Raw genomic sequence first — 20,621 nt, forward strand, 5'->3', positions numbered from 1 at the left:
AACTCAGTGATTTAGATGGTTGAATCAGTTCTTTTGGCATTATAGTGTATATAAAAGCAAGGTTGCCCAGTGCTTATGTCATTATAGATTCAATTGGTGCCCGGAGTTCGGGATCTTCTACAATCATCTAGTTGCAATCAGCAACTCTGCCAGTATTTGTGCCAGAATTTCTGAATGTGTATTTCTTTGAGATTGTAGCTGAATTCTGAATATAAGTGCTTAATATGGATTTCTGTTTAATTTGAATTTCGTGACCCTGATATGGATAAGCAGCAGAGGATGGATCGATTGTGAATTTCTGTTTGTGTAGATGGTAACAGATTTGCAACAGCCAACAACAGATTTGTTATTTCTGACAATTTATCACAGTTAATTGTCATATTATCATGAACAGATTGCATGTATTGACACTTTGACCCCCTTCAGTCTGGTAACTGGTAAGCAGACTGGTCTGTCTTATTATCATTTTACTGCCATCTTAGTGCACCAGAGCTGATTTGAAGATGGCAGCTGACTGCAAGTGGTTGCAGATCTAGTCCCCTTCTTTTTCAGGTGGTGCCAAAGTCTCCAACCACTGTGTGACTGTAGTAAAAGATGCCAACCCCATTTGTAGGTAACAGCCTCACCCGGTATGTGTATATATATTAAAAAAAAGGGGGAAGAAGAAGTTAAATGATATTTTTATCTTGTGAGAAGAATTCATGTATGGACAAGCCTTTTCACAAGCCTGAGCTAAACGATATTAATGACATGACCTAGGGCTGATGGGTGAGGGTGAAGTGGGGATGTTGTTGCTCTAGGCCCCTTAAGAGGTTAATGCGACCATGGAAGACGTGGCTAGGGGTGTTTCAGCCAAAAGCCTACATTGAACTGAACTGAATTAAACTGAATTCAAGTAGAGTGAATAAGAGTATTGAGACAGGGCCAGGAGAAATATGTGTGTGTGTGCGTGCACATACACACACATGCACAGGAAATACTTTTCATGACACATTTATTGTTTTGCGTAATTGGCGATTTTATCATTGTCAGCACTTCCATGGATGTAAATGTGAGGAAATTCAATGACCTAAACAGAAGTCAGCAGAACTGAACAGGAGTGAGACACAGACAGAAAGACACCGACGGGAAGCGTGTGGCAGAATGAAAATAAAAGAAAAAGAGGGAAGGGCGATAGAAAGAGAGGAATACACACAGAGAGGCGAGAGTAGTGTGACATCACATCTTCCAGCCCCTCTCTCTCTGGCACCTTTGCTCCAGTTCTCGCCGAGGAGGCGCAAACACAGTTTCTCGCTATCCTCCTTCAGCGCTCGTAAAAAGGGGCAGGACCGCAGTAAAAGGGGAAAAGGAGGAAAAACATTGACAGGATGAACAACAGTTTCCTAAGCATGGCGTCGATAGTAGATTTCGACCCGCTCAACCCTTCTGTTCCTGCCACCAAAGTTGAAATCACGGTGTCCTGCAGGTAGGGGAATGTGTGTGTGTGTGTGTGTGTGTGTGTATGTGTGTGTTTTACCTGGTTTTAAGTCTGACAGGGAGACGAGGGAGGAAAAAAAACACCGAGCTGGAAGTCACCTGGGCTTCAACTCCGAGCAAGTTTGCGTTTAGTTTCAGTTCGGCGGATTTTACAGCACCTGCAAGGAAAACGTCGCATCTGCTCTTCAGTTTATGGCGTGAAGAAATTACATTTACTTTGTATTAGCGAAATCATTCACTTTTGCGTCACTTAGTGTCAAAACTAGTTATGACTGCTAATGAAAAAGGACAACGCAAACACGGGGCTGTTAGAGATTAAGTTAATGAAATATGGCAACCTCGCTGTGGTTAGCAAAGAGTCATTTATGAAGATGTGCTAACTTTGCAGTATTAGCTAAATTTATAGAGCCTATTAAGTGTGACAAGCCACGTACGAAACCAACCTGACTCCGTATATCGACATAACATGGTAATACCAGAGAAAACGGGACAACCGCTCAGAAGCTTGAAGTATAAACGTGTTATTTGATACCAAAGATATATTAGGCAGTAACACCTTAGAAGGTGTTATTGCTTATTATATTGGGATTTTCCTGCTGCCTCGCTGTCTGCCCGGTTGTTTGGTGTTGTTATCGCAGTTTGTGACAGCTGACAGTTGCTGCTGCCCGGTCACCTGTCAAACGAGGACATTATTGTGGCACAGCTAAAGCAGTTTTTGTCATTTCAGTCTGCTCATAAACATTTAGATCCAGACATCTTAGACATTTCACCCAACGGGCTGTGTGCCTCACGGGTCAGACACATGCTCTCCAGAGCCCCAGTGTGAGGCAGGCAGAGACGGCCGTCAAATGAAATAGACGCTGTCAGCGATGTCCTCTGTCATGACTTGATAGATCCGTAAATGTTTAGACTAGGACAGCCTGATACAAGCGGTAAAGCTCTGGTGCAGATGAATGTCATCACTGGTGCAGCATCTGTTGGTGTTGGAGGTTCAAGATTTTCCTCTGATAAAATGAGGTTTGTGTAGTTTGCATATATGAAATATGTAAATCCGCAATTATTCAGATGTTTAACGGAAATGTTCTTTGAAAAGGAGAAGTTCTTCCAGAAACTAAAAAAACAGGTTCAACCCCGAGGATGAAGCGAAGTGAAGCCACTTTTGAAAATGCTGTTGTGTAACTCTTCATAGTCAGAGCATTGTTGTGGCTTTTCCAAACAAACACAAAAAAGAGGCGTGGCTGTCAGAGTGTGTCGCTGTGTTGATCCTGTGATAGACTGGAACACCCTACCCACAGAACGTGTACCTTGGGTCACATTACAATAAGTTGAAATTTTCCGAAGAAGCAGTGTTAAAAGTGTTAAAAATCTTAATAATTATTTACAGTAATTTGCTGAGTAATAAAGTTCAAATTTTGGTCAGTTATTGATTTTTATTGGAATTTCAACTTGCTACATTTTACTCAGACTGTGATCAACCAAAGACAGTTGACTAAAATCATACCGGCACAACATCCAGTGTATTGGTGGTGGCCGATTCTGAGATTGGCAAAATATCCCAAAAGATGTATGTTGGTTTACTATTTCTGGAAGATATACCTTGTCGGGAGTTGAGCAGTAAGATTTTTATTATGTTTACTAAAATGTTCACCCATCTGGGTGAACTTTTTTCCATCTTGGTGTTTTGAAGTCCGACTAGGCAAGAAAAAATTGGAAATGACTGTGAAACCAGATGCTCATTGCCTAATTGTGATTGGCTTACGGTTATAAAGCAAGATGGGTTGCCCCCTGCTGACCATTTTAAAGAATGTAGGTTTACGTACATATTCTTTACATACCTGAAAACTGTGTTTGGAGCTCTGAGTGAAAGTTCCGTAATCCTACAATCCCACAGGAGTGAGATTGTAGGGGTGTTTTTCACAGGTTGTCTGTTGTCTATCATATCGAGGCTATCGTTCCACTCCATTACATATTCTTTATGTATGGAATGAAGAGATGGTCTGTCACTCAGAAAACCCAGGTTACAATGTAACCACACGTTCTACCCGCTGCTAAAAATAGAGGCTGTTGGTGTAGGGCTACCTCGTTTTCCAATTGTCAAACCAATTAGAATTTTGTTGGCTCATAGCATACTAACCAAATAAGTTGACCACAGCACCGTGACACTATATTTGAGCACTGTTTCCACACAGATTACTTTTTTGTTTCTTTTCCAAATTTTTACAAGTTGTTGTGATGCTGCTGGTAGAAGTGCTGCCCAAGTGCCTCAGACACTGTAGCTACTGTATTTCCAGAAGGTTTCATCTCCTTAGTAACAGAGGGATAATGTCATCTACCAGCTGTATATATGAACATGTTTTGTCAGAGTTTGCAAATGTCTGAGTCACCCAGCTCCACAGCCCCGGGGGGCGGGGGGTGTTTTAGTGGCTATCCTCCCACCTCTGACCAAAGGGAGGGCAGGAATGCTACAGTTACATGTTTCTATGAGCTTAAACCATATACATTGTGTGTTGTTTAATAGTTTTTGTCAGTGGACCCGGTGGGCAGTGTTGAATATTGCCATGGTTACTACTTTTAGGTTCCCCTCTGTGCGTGTAGGGTGGTGTTAGAGTGAGACAGTGGCTTAAGAGAGAACAATGCAAGTGAGTGGTCATGATATCAGATAGTGTGGATTGCAGTGTGTTAAACGTGGTTGCAAGTGTTGGGTTTGGTGTTTTTTAATGGCAGTGAGTGCAAAAACTACCAATTAATGATGAATTAATTTGAATTCCTTTCAGTGCAAATTCTTGAAAACTTTAGATGCTAGATTCTGGTTTTCTGCAGTCATCGTTTTCAGCACTCATGTTTAATTGCTGCTCAAACTAACGCAAACGTCTGGGAGACACTCGTTGAGTCATGAACGACCTGCTGCAATGAGATGACGCAAGAGAGAAGTCAAGAAAAGAAGATGAGACTGGCGCTTGAAGTAGATCTCTTCATATAATTGCTGTATAGTCAGTCTTGACATAACCATTGCAAAAATATTGATACACTCTCTTCACTTGCAATCCTGACTAATTCAGATAATGCTCCCATTCTATGGGGACAGGAAATAAGACCACAGCTCGGAGTCAGCAGTGTGCTGAAGACATTTGGCTGATCGATGGGAGAGCCCGAGGTATCAGCTAGAATCAGTACGCTACCAACTCTGCCTACTGTGTTGCACAAAAGCACACAAGCATGCCAGTCTGTCCGCACATACTGTATACTGGTGAATGGCCTCAAGTCCAGATATTCTGTTACAGTTATCGATCTGACCAGCACACACCTGTTTGTTTGTTTTTCAGCACACAAACCCAGACATAAGCTTATGACATTCTAAAAGTCTTTGCTTGTAAAGCTTGTCCCAGCCTTATAATGTCGAGAAATGTGTAGTGAGTCAATAGAGTGCTGTTGAGTACAGACGACTTGCTTTCTATTTAACTGTAGGGTCAGTGTTTTAGTTTGTTTGCACGAGTATATGGGTTGGGAAATGTGCTAAAATGGTCCATCCAGCCATGATGATTACTGGTAATTTAGCAGCACTATACTAGCGACTGCTGATATAATATCCAAAGAGCTATGTGTGAGGAGATGAACTGCATACGCCCACTTGCTAAATATCACCTAAGTGGGATATATTTAGTTTTAAACTGGACAAAAACCAAAGGATATGAATGATGCAATCAGATAACAAATGCAGCGCTTGCAGTCTCTAAATCAACAGAGTTAAAGCATCCTAATAAATTATTAGGATAAATTATTAGGATAACGTGATTGTGATTAAAGAAATCAAAAACACAAAGCAGCACACCACTGGTAGACCTAGCATGGTCTCTGGATTAGCAGACGTTCTGGTGAGACTTACACTTTGATGCTTCAACAGTACTTAACTTCAACCACACAGTGGCAGGTTTCCAAGCCACTGCATACAAGATGTGTACAAATCACAGCTCTCGCTCAACCATGCGGTCCGACCCAGCAGTGGACTTGAGGACAAAGTGGACAGCAACAAAAATAATGAAATTCCTTCTCACAAAAACAATAATATCAACAACTAGCTGATCACTAATAGCCATATATATTGGTCCAGAAGTCCAACCCAGTATATGTTATCCTATTCTTCAGTTTATGCTAAAAAAGGTGTCTTAAACTGCAAACATTGTAACAGTTATCTGCTTCCGTCCTGCTTACTTGTATAGTTATGCAGAGGACAAATGCATCACTTACACTAATCACTGTTGGCAAAACATTGGCAGTGCACCTTCATGATATATATATATAGATATATATATAGATAGATATGATATATATATATATATATATATTATATATATTATATATATATATATATATATATATATATATATATTATATTAATATTAATAGATATATATATGTATTGTTTCATGGATGATAGTTGCATCTGAATGAATCTTAACATACTGTTTGCCATGCCTATACAGGTTGTCTTCATTTGAATAGGGACTGTTTTGAAATGTGAAAAGAGGCCAAATTTGAAAATAAGGTCATATTTGTATAGGCCCGAAGGCTGGGACACATGACTGCTGTGATCCTAATGGATTCACTGAAAAATTGTGTCATTGTATCTACTTTAAACCACAAGTAGTCCTGCAGCTTTTGGTATTTCTCTGTAAGAACGGGAAGGCTAATCCCATGATGCAATGTAATGTTTGTCCACACTGAGCATTCACAATAACTGCTGTGCTCTCAGTACATTAGTAGAAATATTGAAATGTGTTGTTGTTTATCAAAGAACAAAATGTAAATTCAGTTAATGTTAGAGGCAGAGCCCACACTGAGTTCAGATGTAACCTTTACCGTGTGTCCATTGCTTAAGTGCTGTTAGGAACTGGTAGCATGTTGTTACCTATTGCTTAAGCAGCAATGGGAGAATGGAGGCGTCCCACATAGAGCGCATATAGCCTCAAATCAGCTGGTAGTGGACAGGCGAGGTAATAATTTACCTGCCATGCTGTGCAAGAGGTCAGTTGTATTCTGTTAGCTAGGGGAAACCTTGACTTTTCTCTTATTTTTAGAGGTCTCATTTAGCATCAGAGTTGTCAGTATATGCTGACAAGTGTATACCGACAGTTTGAAACTGCAGAAAGACGGCCACCGAGATCAAACAGCATCACCTTCCTTGGTTTTTCATTAAGCTTACTTAAAAAGCTCCTTCTGTTGCCAACATGGCTGATGCAACAGCACCTGAATAACTATGCTGATTGAATATTGTTTATATATGCACACAAAATCTTGTGCATAGACTTGATGCAGAATGAAATGGCTTTGCAAACTCAGTTCCGCTTAGTCAGCGTGTTACAATGTTAGGACAATGTGTATATGAAAGGACAGTAAAACAGCGGTAAAAGAGCAGCCTACTGCAGGCGTACGCTGAAATACTGTTTTGATGTTTGACAATCTTGCATTAGCGCTACCACTTTTATCTGGCACTTCTCTGGCTGGAATGAATGCTATGAAAAGATAAGTTAGTCTTTTTGTTAGTCGTATAGTGGGAGTGTTAAATGGTGTTTGTAATTTGATACACTGCTCGTTAGATTACTTTTACATTACTCTGTAAAGAGGCCTGAGATACATTGTTGCAGAATTACCAGTTTACCAGTTTGCATTACCACACAATAGGGCTGCTCAATTAATCGAATTTTAATCACGATTACGATCTGGGCTTTCAACGATCATTAAAAATGACTGAGCTGATTATTAGCCCCTCCCTCGTGCTTTACTCTCGTGCTGCTCCGTGTGGCAAATCGAGCGCACCTCTCTGCATTTCGAACACGTGTCACAACAATTAAGAGGACCCGAGGGAAGCTCGGAAAGCTAAGCAGAAGTTATTTGGAGAGGAGAGTGACTGCCGTTGGTTGAAAAGAGAGGTAAAAAAAACTTCAGTGGTGTGGAAACATTGTGGGTTCGCGGAGTCAGACGTGGATCAAGTAGACATAGTGTGTAAACTTTGCTACAGTGTCGTAGCTGCACCACAGAGCAACACTGCAAAGTTCACTAAACATAGATGTTTACATTTTTCATTTATTTTTTATATTGCAAACATTTGCACTGTTATCAGTATTTGCACACTATTTTATATTATTTTTTTAAAGTCATTATTCAATACATTGTTATTGTTAACCCTTTAAATCCCTGTAGAACCGGAACCGCGTAAGCTAGCGCAATAATTTGTTTTGCATGTGAAACTGGAGGAGTTGTACTTACATCTTATGCCATCAGCTTGTCCTAGGTCACGGTTTCCTTCCACATAAAGCTTTGCAAAAATTGCATAAAAAGCGCTTGCAGGAACAAAAACACAATATTCCAGAAACACGCTTTGCCGATCTGATCAGCTGTTCGTAACACTTCCCACATTGAAACAGACGTCAGCGCGAACTATCGCATGTCCGCCATTTCCTGTCCGAAACCGGAAGTGACGTCATTTTCGCGGAAAATGTAGTTTTTTACTTGTAGGCCTTAAAAGCCTATACTGGTGTTTTTATAAGTCATGTTTGACTCTATACTTTTCTGAATAGTTTCTGGGATGCTTAGAACTCGAATTGCACTGATGGAAATAGTTTATTTTGGTGCACATCCTATTTTCTTTGCAAGTTTGCATCATAGGATTGTTTTTTGTTTTTCCTGCAGTATATAAAAATTGCTGTATCTCCAAAATAAAACTATGAAGACACTCAAAATAAATTTCCTCTGGTGGGAAACTATTTTTTGCAACTTTTTTGTATTTAAAGTTTTGAGGGATAAGCCTCTTAAATTCCCCCAAGTAGAAATATATGTAAAAAAAAAACAAAAATGATTTTCAATTTTTTTGTAGTTTATTGCACTTTTTTGCAATTAATGTAATTACTATGGACTTAATGCATACATATTATTAAAATATGGGCTATAACAGTTGTATTGATGTATAGCAACTTGAAATGCTCCCAAAAATGGCACTACAGCATGTAAAAAAATAAAAATAAATAAAATATATAAGCTCTGGCGGACTTGGTTCTATGGTAGGTCTTAAAGGGTTAAATAAATATCGTCAAATAATCGAGATCTCAATTTCAGTGAAAATAATCGTGATTATCATTTTTGCCATAATCGAGCAGCCCTACCACACAAAAACACAAATTCCTATAATAATGAGGACACATGAGGTGTTTATTTCAGTGCAGTACAAACACAAAGCCACCGGAGTCTGAAACCAGCCCAAAGAGCACTTCCCAGCATCGCCATAGTGATTCTGCTGTAGAAACAGGTATAGGAAAAAGTGAAGACTACAGTGCTAGAAGTGAGCTTTAACATCATTGTCAGCTCTTCACTACTGGCTTAGTGTCAGCATGCTCTCTGTGCCGTTGCTTATATTGTGTCACTGTCACTTTGTTACCAGCAGTTGTGCAGTTTTGCATTTTACCGTCACATTAAGCAATAAATATAAAAAGTAAGGTCCACATTTCCATTCCTCAGAAGTTGTAGACCGCCTCACCATTTTCCTTCTCCAGGTTTAATCCTTTTCTATCGTGAAACATACAGGTTACTCTGTTGCTAAGCCTTGTGGCTCTTTTTTTAAAAGTTTTCAATGATGATTTAGGACAACCCAAATATTTTATTGAACTTTCACCAAGATTGAAAAAGATGAATATTGTGTTCCAGTCTGCAGTAATCTTTTCCCAAGGCAAGGAAAACTGATTGATTTCGGTCTCCTTATTAGCACATTGTGTTGTCAGTGTTGGGAAGGTTACTTTTAAAATGTATTCCACTACAGATTACAGAATACATGCCCCAACATGTATTTTGTAACGTATTCCGTTACGTTACTCAATGACAGTAACGTATTCTGAATACTTTGGATTACTTAATATATTATCATGCTTTTTACAACTGCATGAATGTACTATTGCTGTGATTTATTACTGTTACTGAAGGTCCGCGGCTCCATAGTAAAGGGACTTCTGGCTAATACGTCGGTTCTGTGTTGGGTTTGTAGCCGAAAAATAGCTTTACTTTGTTGTCTGGGTCAAGTTTGAGACAGAGAGAGGCGTTGAAAGGCTGCTCCAATGGAACTTATTGTTTCGGAGGAAAACACGAACACGGCGTACAGTCGAGTCTTAATAGCTTACTTACAGCTGGGCTCGTCAGGCTCTCTTCTTGGCTGCAGTGGTTACTATTATATTTACATGCTTCCAGCTCCCGTTTCTGCTCGATGACAGCTCATACTTTTCCACTCTCCTTTTTCTCCCTCCTCGCGCTCACAGACACATAACGGGTATGGTATGACAGTCCATTCTCCCTGCAGCACGGACTACACTGCCCATGAGGCTACTTTCTTTAGGGCTATGCCTGTAGCATTCTGTCTATTAGCTTAGCACAACAACAACAACACCCAGGAAACACACAGTCGCAGAGAGAGAGCGCGTCACCCTGTAACCATGGCAACTGTAACGCTGCCACCTGGAACAACAGAACATAGCTGTCAAACCAAACCCAAACAGTCCTGACCCGCAACAATATGAAACAGGAAAATACCGCCGTGTAATCCATTTATTTCAACAAAGTAACTGCATTCTAAATACCACCTTTTTAAACGGTAACTGTAATGGAATGCAGTTACTCATATTTTGTATTTTAAATACGTAACGGCGGTACACGTATTCCGTTACTCCCCAACACTGTGTGTTATTGATCACAAAGCGTTTGCGAGAGGGCAAATAACACGAAACAAGGCTTTGACACGGAGCGAAGAGTGAATTAATTGAATCACAAGCAAGCAGAGGGAAGACACTTGGAGTTATTGGGACACTGCCAAGAAAAGGATGAAAAGTAGGTTGGGAGAATGTAGGTTGGACACACAAGAGTTTGCAAAGTTGAGCCATCATGAACGCATTCTTGGTCATCAACACTTCCCCCCAGAGAAAGGATGACTAATGTTAAGATGTAAACTCATGTGTTCCTCTGTTGTGGATTCCTGGCAGTGACGTCTGAAATTGTTATCGTTCATGATGAGAATGTTATCACCAAAGATTTTAGTGTGAAGGTATTTGTTGAGATAAAGTGTAGCTAAAATGTAACACCGCCTGAAGACACATGCTTTGGATTGCATGCGGCGCCTTTAAAGCCCCTCTTAAAGTCCTGAAGATCTTTTGACCTGTCATAACAGGAAGTGCACAGGTGGATTCAGGTATATATATTTTTTAAATGTCTCCATCGCTTTTACTATCATTAGTTATACCTGTGCTTCTCTTGCTGTTGTGGACAAAGGTGGGTTGCTGTTTCTCTTGCTGCAGGAAAATATTTTACCACCCGGCTTACTATTTTGCTCCGAGCGCTACTCGTGAACCACTTACCAGCCTTTAACATCACAAGTCACGACCCTCTTGGCTATCTATTTTCAGGGTGCTCACACCCACTCCTTCTATGGGAAGTGATTGCGTTGACCTTTTTGGCCCCATAGAGCTCGCATAATAGTGCTCTTATTGAAGACGTCGCTGACAACCATCACTTTGAAGGGAAGATGGAATTGCCTGCTGCGCGCTGGTTCAATGCTGGCAAAAAGCACAAAAGACTGTGTGTGTGTAGTGACGCAGCAGCCGATCACTTTTTCTCCCCTCGTCTGTTTACATGCGGTTCTCAACAGCGGGGAGCGCAAATGATTTTGGATGAGAACACAGTGGTGGTGGCAATCACTGAGACAAAGCTGTATTGAAGAAACCCTTTCTGTGCTACTGGAAAGTAATGCTTTTGTCTTCTCTGTTGTACCCCGGCTCTGTTTTCTGAGTATTTTCTGAGCTGCTCTCGCAGTGTGTTAATATACATCCGAGAGAGTGTCTCATATGCAAGCTATAGGCCAAAGTGCTTTTCTGTAATCAGGTTTGAGCTTTCAAGTCAGTAAAGATTTATGCACTCTGTGGAAATTACTATCGACCTTGGTTCTTCTGTTGTTTGCTCACTGTGGGTGTTTAGTTTGTGGTTTTGTTTTGGGTTTTTTTTTGCTATGCAAGTCGACGGGTGCGTATGCGCAAAGTGCCGCAACATGTGTGTGTCTATTTGTACTGTACACAACATGCAAGCTGCACGCTAATACAATCCCTCTGCACCATCAATCTGGCTGGAAAGCTAAAGGGTGAAGAAATGCATTGATAAAGATCTGATGGAGATGGTGAAGAGAAGTCACTGACAGATGTCAAGGGCTACGTACACACACACACACACACACACACACACACACACACACACACACACACACACACACACACACACACACACACACACACTATTAAAAACAGAAAGCAGATATGTACTACTTGACTGCCGCATGCAGAAGTAATAAGTGAAGGGAAAATAAGCGTACATGATGGCCCGACCCTCAAGGTTGGACAGCTGTGGTGTTATTTTAAATGGAGGTGATAAAACATGGACTCAAGGACACACATACCTTTAACACCAGCAACTTGCTGTAAGATTACATTATTTATTCCCGAGTCACTGATGGAGTCGGGAATAAATGATGGAAAGTCACTTTGGAGTTGTGAAAAAGCGGGTTCAGTCAGGATCACTTAAGTGAAAGGAAGATTGTCATTTTAATTTAGTTCAGTTTTATTTATCAGTTTTATTTATTATTATCGCTAAATGACAACAACAGTTTACCTTTATATTGTAAGGTAAACACCCTAAAACAATAGAGTAAAACCCCAAAATCAACTGATCCTCCTATAACAAGCACTTGGCGTCAGTAGGAAGAAAAAACTCCCTTTTAACAGGAAGGATCGGGGTGGGGCAGCCATCTGCCATGACCCGGTTGCGGTTTAAGGGATTTCATTCTGCAGGAATTTATATTTGTTGTGTTTTCCTAGCAGGGATGTCTAAAATTGTTTTCACCATATTCAGTTGTTTTCTATCATATTTAGTGTCAGGGTATTTATTATGATAAAGCAAAGCTAACATTGTCTTGCTGTGGCTCTGGGATCTCAGTGTCCATCCATGTGCATAACAGATGTAACACTGTTAACATTAGAAGCATGTGAAACGAGAGCTGGGGGTGGGTTCCAAAGTGGCTTGCAGATGAGCTGCAACTGTATGCAGGTTTATAATAAACAATTTAAATACTTGATATAGTTTCTGTTTCTTGGGGATTTACTTAAACTTTAAATAAAGTTTAAATAAAAAAAATGATAATTAAGAAGTGCTGGGGGCCACAGAGTTTTCTATAGTCTAAGCTATTAAGTACAGACTTAAAGCCCATTTCATAAGTACCAGCACCATTGTCTGCCAGTCTACAGCCTGCACCACAAGATGTTTGCTGGGGGAGACGGAGGCAACACAAGGCCTAGGTGGCTGTGGACTTGTGAATGGTCATAAACCAGCAGGGTAGTTGCAGTGGATAAGTGAAGCTAACACCCTGATAAGGCCTCAGTTGAGCGCTACTGAAAGATCTGGAAATGAAATGCAGCCTCAGGCGACACGTTTTACTGCAGATACCTTTTGCTTCTTCTAGATGGAGTTTGCCGATTAGTGCCTCCATTTACTTAAACTGTGAGTTCGCCTTTGCTCGCCCCTTCCTATAAGAGGCAATATGTTCTGCACCACTGTAAAGGAAAATTGGTGCACTTGATTTATAAAACCAGATGAACCAGTAGCTGTATTAAGAAAAAAAAAAGAGAACAAAACAGCAATAATTTTATCCATTCAAAATTCAAAACTGGAACTGAGATAAAAATGTTAACATGTACCGAGTTTTTCTTTTTTATATACAGCAGATCACAGTAATCAGCTCATCTGCTGGGACTGTAGCTGAGCTTGACTTTATGGACTCGGCTGACTCTATACTTGATGTTTACACTGTTTCGCATGCTTCTAGCTGTTCTTTAGACATTTTATATCAGATTGTTTTCATTAAGATGTAATTTTCCTGAAATTATTTAGTGGAGACTAAGTCCCAGTACGACCTATGCAGTAAGACCTGTTGACCTTCTGGTCGACACTGGCAATAAAAGCACCGACTCAATGCTCCATCAAAGAACAGTAGAGAAGAGCAAAGTCATCCATCAGCTAGATGTACAGAAAAAAAGCCCTTCAGCTGAATGGCTCCATATGGGCTGACACCTACATTACACACACTGTATGTGCACACATGCATTTCAAAGTGTTTAACCAGTCGCGCCTGCCCACACACTCTTGCAGGCATTTGTGCTGCCTTGTGCCCCCCCCCCCCCCCTCCATCAGTCAGACAGCTGATGACATTTTCAGCACACACATATAAAATTCAGTCACATTTGATGCTCTGACATTTTATTTCCACACCGATGTCAGTCGCCTCCTGTCCTGTGAGACATAAAGGTAAAATAAAACAAATCACAACATCTCCCGTGGAATCTGCCCGGCCAATTAGATTTTTTTTTGACATTTTGTGTGTTTGATATCTGGATAGAGAAGTGGCTGTATCAGATTGGGATTTTTTTTTCCACGCTGTCTCACAAAAACACAACAAGCCAAGCTTTCAGATTGCTATTGCGACCCAGATTTGGACTATTTGACAAGTAAGATTACTTGACATACAGTAGAGCTCCCTCGCAGCTTTATGTACAGCTAGGGGAAGGCAAAGACAGAAGGAGGGGGAGGGAGAGAGAAACTGACTGGCCTAATGAAGTCATCTCTATCCTGGTCACATAGCATAGAGGCTGCTTGAATTCCTCCAGGGATGCTGCCGCTCTCCCTGTCTGTCTCCCTCATGTAGAAGCCCCTAGCTTCAGCCTGCACATCCAAGCATGTCTTCTCTCACATGCACAAACACAAGTCTCTCTCCCCCACTGATAGCACTGCGAGCAGGCAGAAGCTAACATGCACACACACGAGAAAGGAAGAAGGTTGGCACCGCACAAAGAAAGAGAAATGCCTCCATCCTCCTCACTTCCTCACTCTTATCCCCCACACCAGCTCCGGGTAGCCTCTAATTACACACCGCTAATCAGTCGCAAACACACTAACACGTCACACAAGCACAAGGAATTTCTATCTGATCGAGCCTCGGTTATCATCTGCTGTATGATAACACAACACGGCACCGTAAAGATCTAAAACTAATATATATTATCAGACTAAGCACGTCACGCTCGGCGGCTCTCAATTGGATGAAGACATTTGACCTTCGTTCCTTTTTAGCAGTTGCGGTCATACGTTGGCCAGTGACATGTGTTGATGGAGGAAGCTAGCCGAGATGGACTAAACTGCACTGAAAGCGGTGACAAAGGCGATTAAGGTAAAATGCCACTAGCACAGATGTGTAGCTGTGTGCCGTGCGTGAGTGATAGTGGCGTGGCACATTTCGGCACGCGTGTTTGTGTGTGTTGAGATGTTCTCTTGGCTCTCCCAGCCCTTGTCAGGAAGAATTAGGGCAGCCCTCCTAGAGAAGCAGAGAGAGAATACAAGCTGCTGATGCTCTCCTTCAATATATGTGTGTGTGTGTGTGAGGGAGAAACCATGAGGGGGGGGGGGGGTTGATTGTGCCAGCATGTGCTTTACTTCACGCTCTGTAACAAATGAAATTTTTTTTTGGATAAATCTGTAAAAATGAGGGGTGGGCACAAAGGAGAGCTAGCCAAGAAGCAGGTACGTGTAGCTCGGTGCTCAGCGACCTGTTGAGAGCGGTTGAGCATGCTCAGTTGTTTCCTCTCGCTCCACGTGTTTCCAAGAATATTCCTGGTCTGTTGCTAAGCGTGGCCACACATTCGCACACACGCATAAACTCAGTAAGTGAATCCCGGGGTGATGGAAACCCCATGATTTCTAAACCATTTTAGTGTTTACAGATTCATTTTTAAATAGACTGTTGGGGAGAAAAAAAATTGCAAAGCCTTCCTCTCAGGTCAGCAGTCTTGTGATAATAGTAGAATTCACTTCTCGGTACAAGCCCTTAAAGCTCCATTAAGCATTATTTTTGGTATTAACATTTAATGAGAGCACTCCCAGCGAGGTGAAAAGGTTTCCCGCAGCATAAACACTCGAGTCTTTTAGCAGCTCACAGCTCCCGGTGCCTTTTCCGGCTCAGGGTTGGCAGGTCTGCACTTACAGGAAAAAGAAGAATTCTCTCTTCTTCTTTTGGAATCACTTTCTGATTTATTTTTAGCATTTCTATTTGTTAAGTGCTACATTTGATTCCATTTGTGCCAGTGTATATATAATATATATAAATTGCTTTTGCATTTATAAGAAAACTGATGTTAAACCCGTAGAGAACAATTAAGCGATCGTGGCTCAAGAGTTGGCAGCTCGTCTTGTAATCGGAAGGTTGCCAGTTCGAGCCCCGGCTCTGACAGACTCGGTTGTTGTGTCCTTGGGTAAGATACTTCACCCGTTGCCTACTGGTGGTGGCCAGAGTGTCTGGCAGCCTCGCCTCTGTCAGTGCGCCCCAGGGCGGCTGTGGCTACAATGTAGCTGCCATCACCAGTGTGTGAATGGGTGAATGACTGGATGTAATGTAAAGCGCTTTGGGGTCCATAGGGGCTAAGTAAAGCGCTATACAAATACAGGCCACTTACTGCTCCTTCTAGCTGTTGGTATGCTTGCTTGAACAGGTCCTGTCTTGCTCAGTTTATTTTTATTGTGGGCCATATTTCAGAGTTTAAGAAATTCTTATTCATCTTTTGTAGTTTTGAGACTCTTTTTTTTAGCCAGCCTTCTTTTGATTGGCTGACTGAGCAGATGGGCAGGGCATCTGTGCTCACAGCCTGAGCTCTGTGCCTTAGATGCCCTCTATCTCTATGACATAATGCAAGGCCAAGATGGGGAAGAAAACAGTGAAACAGAGCATTTAGAGTAACCTGAAGCCTGACTCAGCTTTTGACTCAGTGGTTACTTGTTGGTTACTGTTCAAAACTAATATGAGTATTAGCCACGGTAACTGTAAATGCATGACAGAGCCAAAGAAAAAGCACGATAGATCTCCTTTAATATGCCAGGATTAGTAGTAATCGTTTTTCCTTGTGGAGTTTCCTTGTTTTTCCATGCATAGACAACCTAATGTTTGTACGCAAGTGTAAAGACTTCCCAAACCCACCTCTATTTTTCAGTAGCCATTTTTGGTACTGATTATGCAATCATGATTGAATTGTGTACGGTACTGTTCTCATGTATTTATAGCAGACTCTTTAAGACAAGAACTGTCTAGATTTGCACCCTTACAGTAGTGCTGTCTCGGTATCGCAGACTTGCCTGTGTGTGTTATTAAGCTGATGTACGAAGAGTTGTTAAATCTGAAGTATTAATACAGTAATTGGGAAGTTCCTGTTCATTTGTGCATGTGAGTACAGGTTGTGCATCAGTGAGGCAGTGTACATCGGGAGTAGCTGAACTGGAAAATCACTGGACCATACACAGGATGTCCTGTGTGGTTTTGTGCGTGTCTACATGTGTGTAACTGTAAGTAGTTCAGTGAGATGGTGTAGTTTGCACAAAGCCTATTCAGGTCATGGTCAAACCTAGAGAACGACAGAAAGGAGAGAGGGAGAGCATTGGGGAGAAAAGGAGGAGTAAACAGCAGGAATGAATGCTCAGGACTCTCAGTGAGAGAACCCCATCTCCCATAAGAACAGGACACTTGGAAATAAAGAATACTGCAGTAAGGATGAAGAGTAATGATTTAAGGACTGGAGAATAATTCAAGATCTGTAAAAGCTCAGCTGGGTGCAGGCGAGGTTAGAAAAGTGGAGACAGAATAAGACGCGCTTGTGTTCTGCATCTGAGCAGGTGACAATTATTTTTACAGAATAAACACTGTGGTTAGTGGGGATATTTGAGACTAGTCAGCCAGACATTTAAAACTTCCCTTACTAATTGACACCATTTTGAATTTGATGGAAGCAATGTATCTCTAAAAAGAAGAATGCATTGCAACTCCTTAGGTTAATTTGCAATGGGTGAGTAACATGACGTTGTATGAGAGGGGCATCTTAGAGATTTCGAGTTTTTTAGAGTTTAGTTTAGTTTAATTTAGAGAAGTAACTAATTTTGGAAAAAGAATTTGCACTAATGTTCCTCAGTGTAAAATTGTGAAAACTTTGAATGTCTTATTATATGCATTACATAATATGATCAAAAGATAAAAATCTGGAGAATCGGTATTTGATGATCATCATCTTCAGGGCCTCAAGTAGCACTGCATTAAAGACAGGCGTGATTGTGTCATGGAAGCCATTGCATGGGCTCAGGAACACTTTGAGAACACAGGTCACCGTGCAGCCACGACTGCACATTAGAATAGAAGCCCTATGTGAACATCCAGAAATGCTGCTCGGCTCAGCCAAAGTTAGTTTAAAATGACTGAGCAAAGTGGAAAACTCATCAGCGGTTAGTTCGAATTGGAATTTGAACTTCTGTTTAGTCCTCCAGACTACAGTGGAGAATAACTACGTCTCTGATGGTACAGGTGAAACGGCAGCTCGTACGTCTATAAAGGCGCCATCAACGCCAAAAGATGCTCCCAACCAGACTCTCTGACTTCCAGAGAAGACCAGTAACTATCGTTTTAACATGGCAACGCCTCACTCCACATAATGGGAAGTTGTAATTAAAGAAGGTGGAAAACAGTACTTATCTAGAAAACCAGTAACACTAATGTGTAAACAGTTTCTGCACAGTGGTGTGGATGCTAATCTCAAACGAATGAATCTCAGAAATACAATTCATTTGAATCACAGCAGGAATATTTGGAGGTGGAGCAATTAATCTAGCCTCCTCATTTGAAGCGGAGCACTGTTTTAAGTATACATATATATAGTTTAGGGCATTCGGTATAGCTCAAAGGAACTGCTTCCTCATTTACTGTATACAGCGGGATTTCAGTCTTTTTCCAGGAGTCCCTGTCCTGGAAAAAGACATTCACTCCGCTGTCACATCATGTCATGTAATTGACCGTAAAGTCAACATAATGAGGCTGACATAAGGCACACTCTGCACACGGGTTAAACGATTACTCTGCACTGTAAGGTGTCATGGAAATGTGTGATAACATGGGACTGTTAAAGCTGGCGTTTTTTTTTTAAAATACTGGATGGTAGGAAACTGTTAATTGTTATTTTTACATGAAACCACGTTTGAAATGTAGAGTGGAAAAATCTCTTTGTTGAATGTGTTACCAACAACTGACAGCCAAAATGTGCTCATGGCACCAACTACGAGAGGCGACAACAGCAAAAATAATATTAATCTGAAAAATGATGATGACAACATGACAAAAAGTTCAATATTTTGTCTAAATTTACAGTAGTCTTCATCCAAAATGACATTTAAACTCTAAGTTAATTAGACAATTAGACTGACTGAAGAAAAAAACAAAAACTGCAAGTCAAGCGTAAATACTGATTCACAAGGTTGCTTGGATTTCCTGTTTTTGGCTCCAAAATTGAAAATTTGAACAGAAAACGTGGGGTGAGATGATGGCATCATTTACAGAAAAAGAAAACCTTAGCCTCAGAGCTCCAGCTTGAGCCACCGCCGCGCCGCCGCTGCTCTCTGCACCTCCATGTTCTGTGGCTTTTAAACCCCTCTCCTCTTTTCACACTCTCCCTCTCAAGTTTTCTCTCTTTCTCTGTGCCCGTGGTTAAGCCTGGACTGCAAATAGAGTCCAAACGACAGAAATAGAGCAGATTAAGACACAGTCTGAAACACACACACACACACAAAAGCTTCCGCTTGCTGCTGCTTTCACAGTTTGGGACGGATAATTAGATGGATTGCTGTTTTTCTTTTTTTCTCAGTATGTAACTCTTTCACTCAACACCTGTGTTTTTCCCAGTGTAGTGCTCTCTCCTCTCCTCTCCTCTCCTCTCTCTGCCCTCATCGAGTGGGCTAAAAACCCAATTTATTTCTGTAACATTGGACAGGCTTGCAAGGTTCCCAAGGGGTTTTGCTGCTGTGTTGTAGAGGTAACACACTGTCCGGGACGCGGCCTCTGAAGCCGGCACTAGGAATGTGTTTGTTCATTTAAAAATAGGAGGGGGGAGATGAAGAGGGGAAGTGGGAAAAGGACGGAGGGGTGGAAGAAAATAGATCAAAGGGAAGGGGAGGCTAAGACCCGAGAGTGGAGGTGAGAAAAACGAAGGTGGGGAAGGTGAGCGACACGCGTATCTCAGCACCGATGGCATCCCTCCGCTCGTTGAGTCGGGTGCAAAAACAACGCAATACAGCAACTGTCAGTCAACTCAGTCAAGTGGTCCCAATTGGCTCTCGGCAGTTGCCATGGTAACTGTCCCCACACTCCTGCTATCATGCAGCTTTCAACCAGCACCACCCCCGATGAGCAAATTCACAGGAGTGTGTCTCCAGTTTGTGTAGGTAGGAGACAAAGAGCAATAACCCCCCTCTGACCCCACATTGAAGCTTCATCATATAATTAGAGGGCTGTCACATTAGCTGGAGATGCTGCTTCACCCTCTCTCTCTGTGTCTGTCACAGTGACATACCTCTCCTCTCCCCCTGCCTTCCCCCGTGTTTTTTTTAAAAAGTTATTCCTTTGTGTTTTTACATGCTTAGAGGGAGGCTGACGTGGGAAATGAGCATTAAAAAATAGTCTTTGCTATTCATCTGGTATATCGGATTTCACCTTCCTGATGCAGTGACTGACAGCTGTCACAGGTGATGCATCAGAGGCAGGGCCGGGATGGCAGGGGACTGTACTGCTATCGTTTGCCCCCAGGAGGGTGGAGGCACGGTTCGACAGCAGTCTGGGATCAGCACTGTCATACCTGCCTGTGACTTTTGCTTGTGTTATGTGAGTTGTACTTTGAATCTGTGCAGCAGAGGGTTAGAGCATGAGACTAAAGTTGATGAAAAAAACAAACAAACTTTTTTTAAATGATTCTTGTTGCATTTTAAGGAACTAAAGTAAACAGAACTGCTTGTTAAAAAGTCAATCTGGTCAAATGTTGTAAGTCGTGACAACATTGCTCCTCCATCAGTCATGTTCTTGCAAAGTAACCAGTCTGTGTGTAAGTCGTGACAGTCGTGACAACATTGCTCTGTGTAGAGTCTGACCAACCTATCGGTGAGCTGTTATTGAAAGGTATTAGCTATTTATTGATCTATCGGTACCTGGATTTGTCATGGCCTGATGA

At 41.5% G+C, this 20,621-nt stretch overlaps 1 protein-coding gene across 2 annotated transcripts in view; it reads left to right on the forward strand.

The window, feature by feature from the left end:
- Window positions 1–1,124: 1,124 nt before the first annotated feature.
- Window positions 1,125–20,621, forward strand: part of LOC120735590 (copine-8) — a 100,577-nt gene continuing 81,080 nt past the window's right edge. The window contains exon 1 of one of the 2 annotated variants that reach the window (XM_040035026.1): window positions 1,125–1,465. In XM_040035026.1, the coding sequence (XP_039890960.1) occupies window positions 1,368–1,465 (98 nt within the window). In that variant the 5' untranslated portion in view covers window positions 1,125–1,367. Of the gene's footprint in view, window positions 1,466–10,098; window positions 14,771–20,621 lie in introns of those variants that run through there. The other variant, XM_040035028.1, reaches the window with a different exon arrangement.

This window comes from Simochromis diagramma, unplaced genomic scaffold, assembly GCF_900408965.1.
Source record: "Simochromis diagramma unplaced genomic scaffold, fSimDia1.1 OVJJ01000816.1, whole genome shotgun sequence".
Lineage (NCBI taxonomy): Eukaryota > Metazoa > Chordata > Actinopteri > Cichliformes > Cichlidae > Simochromis > Simochromis diagramma.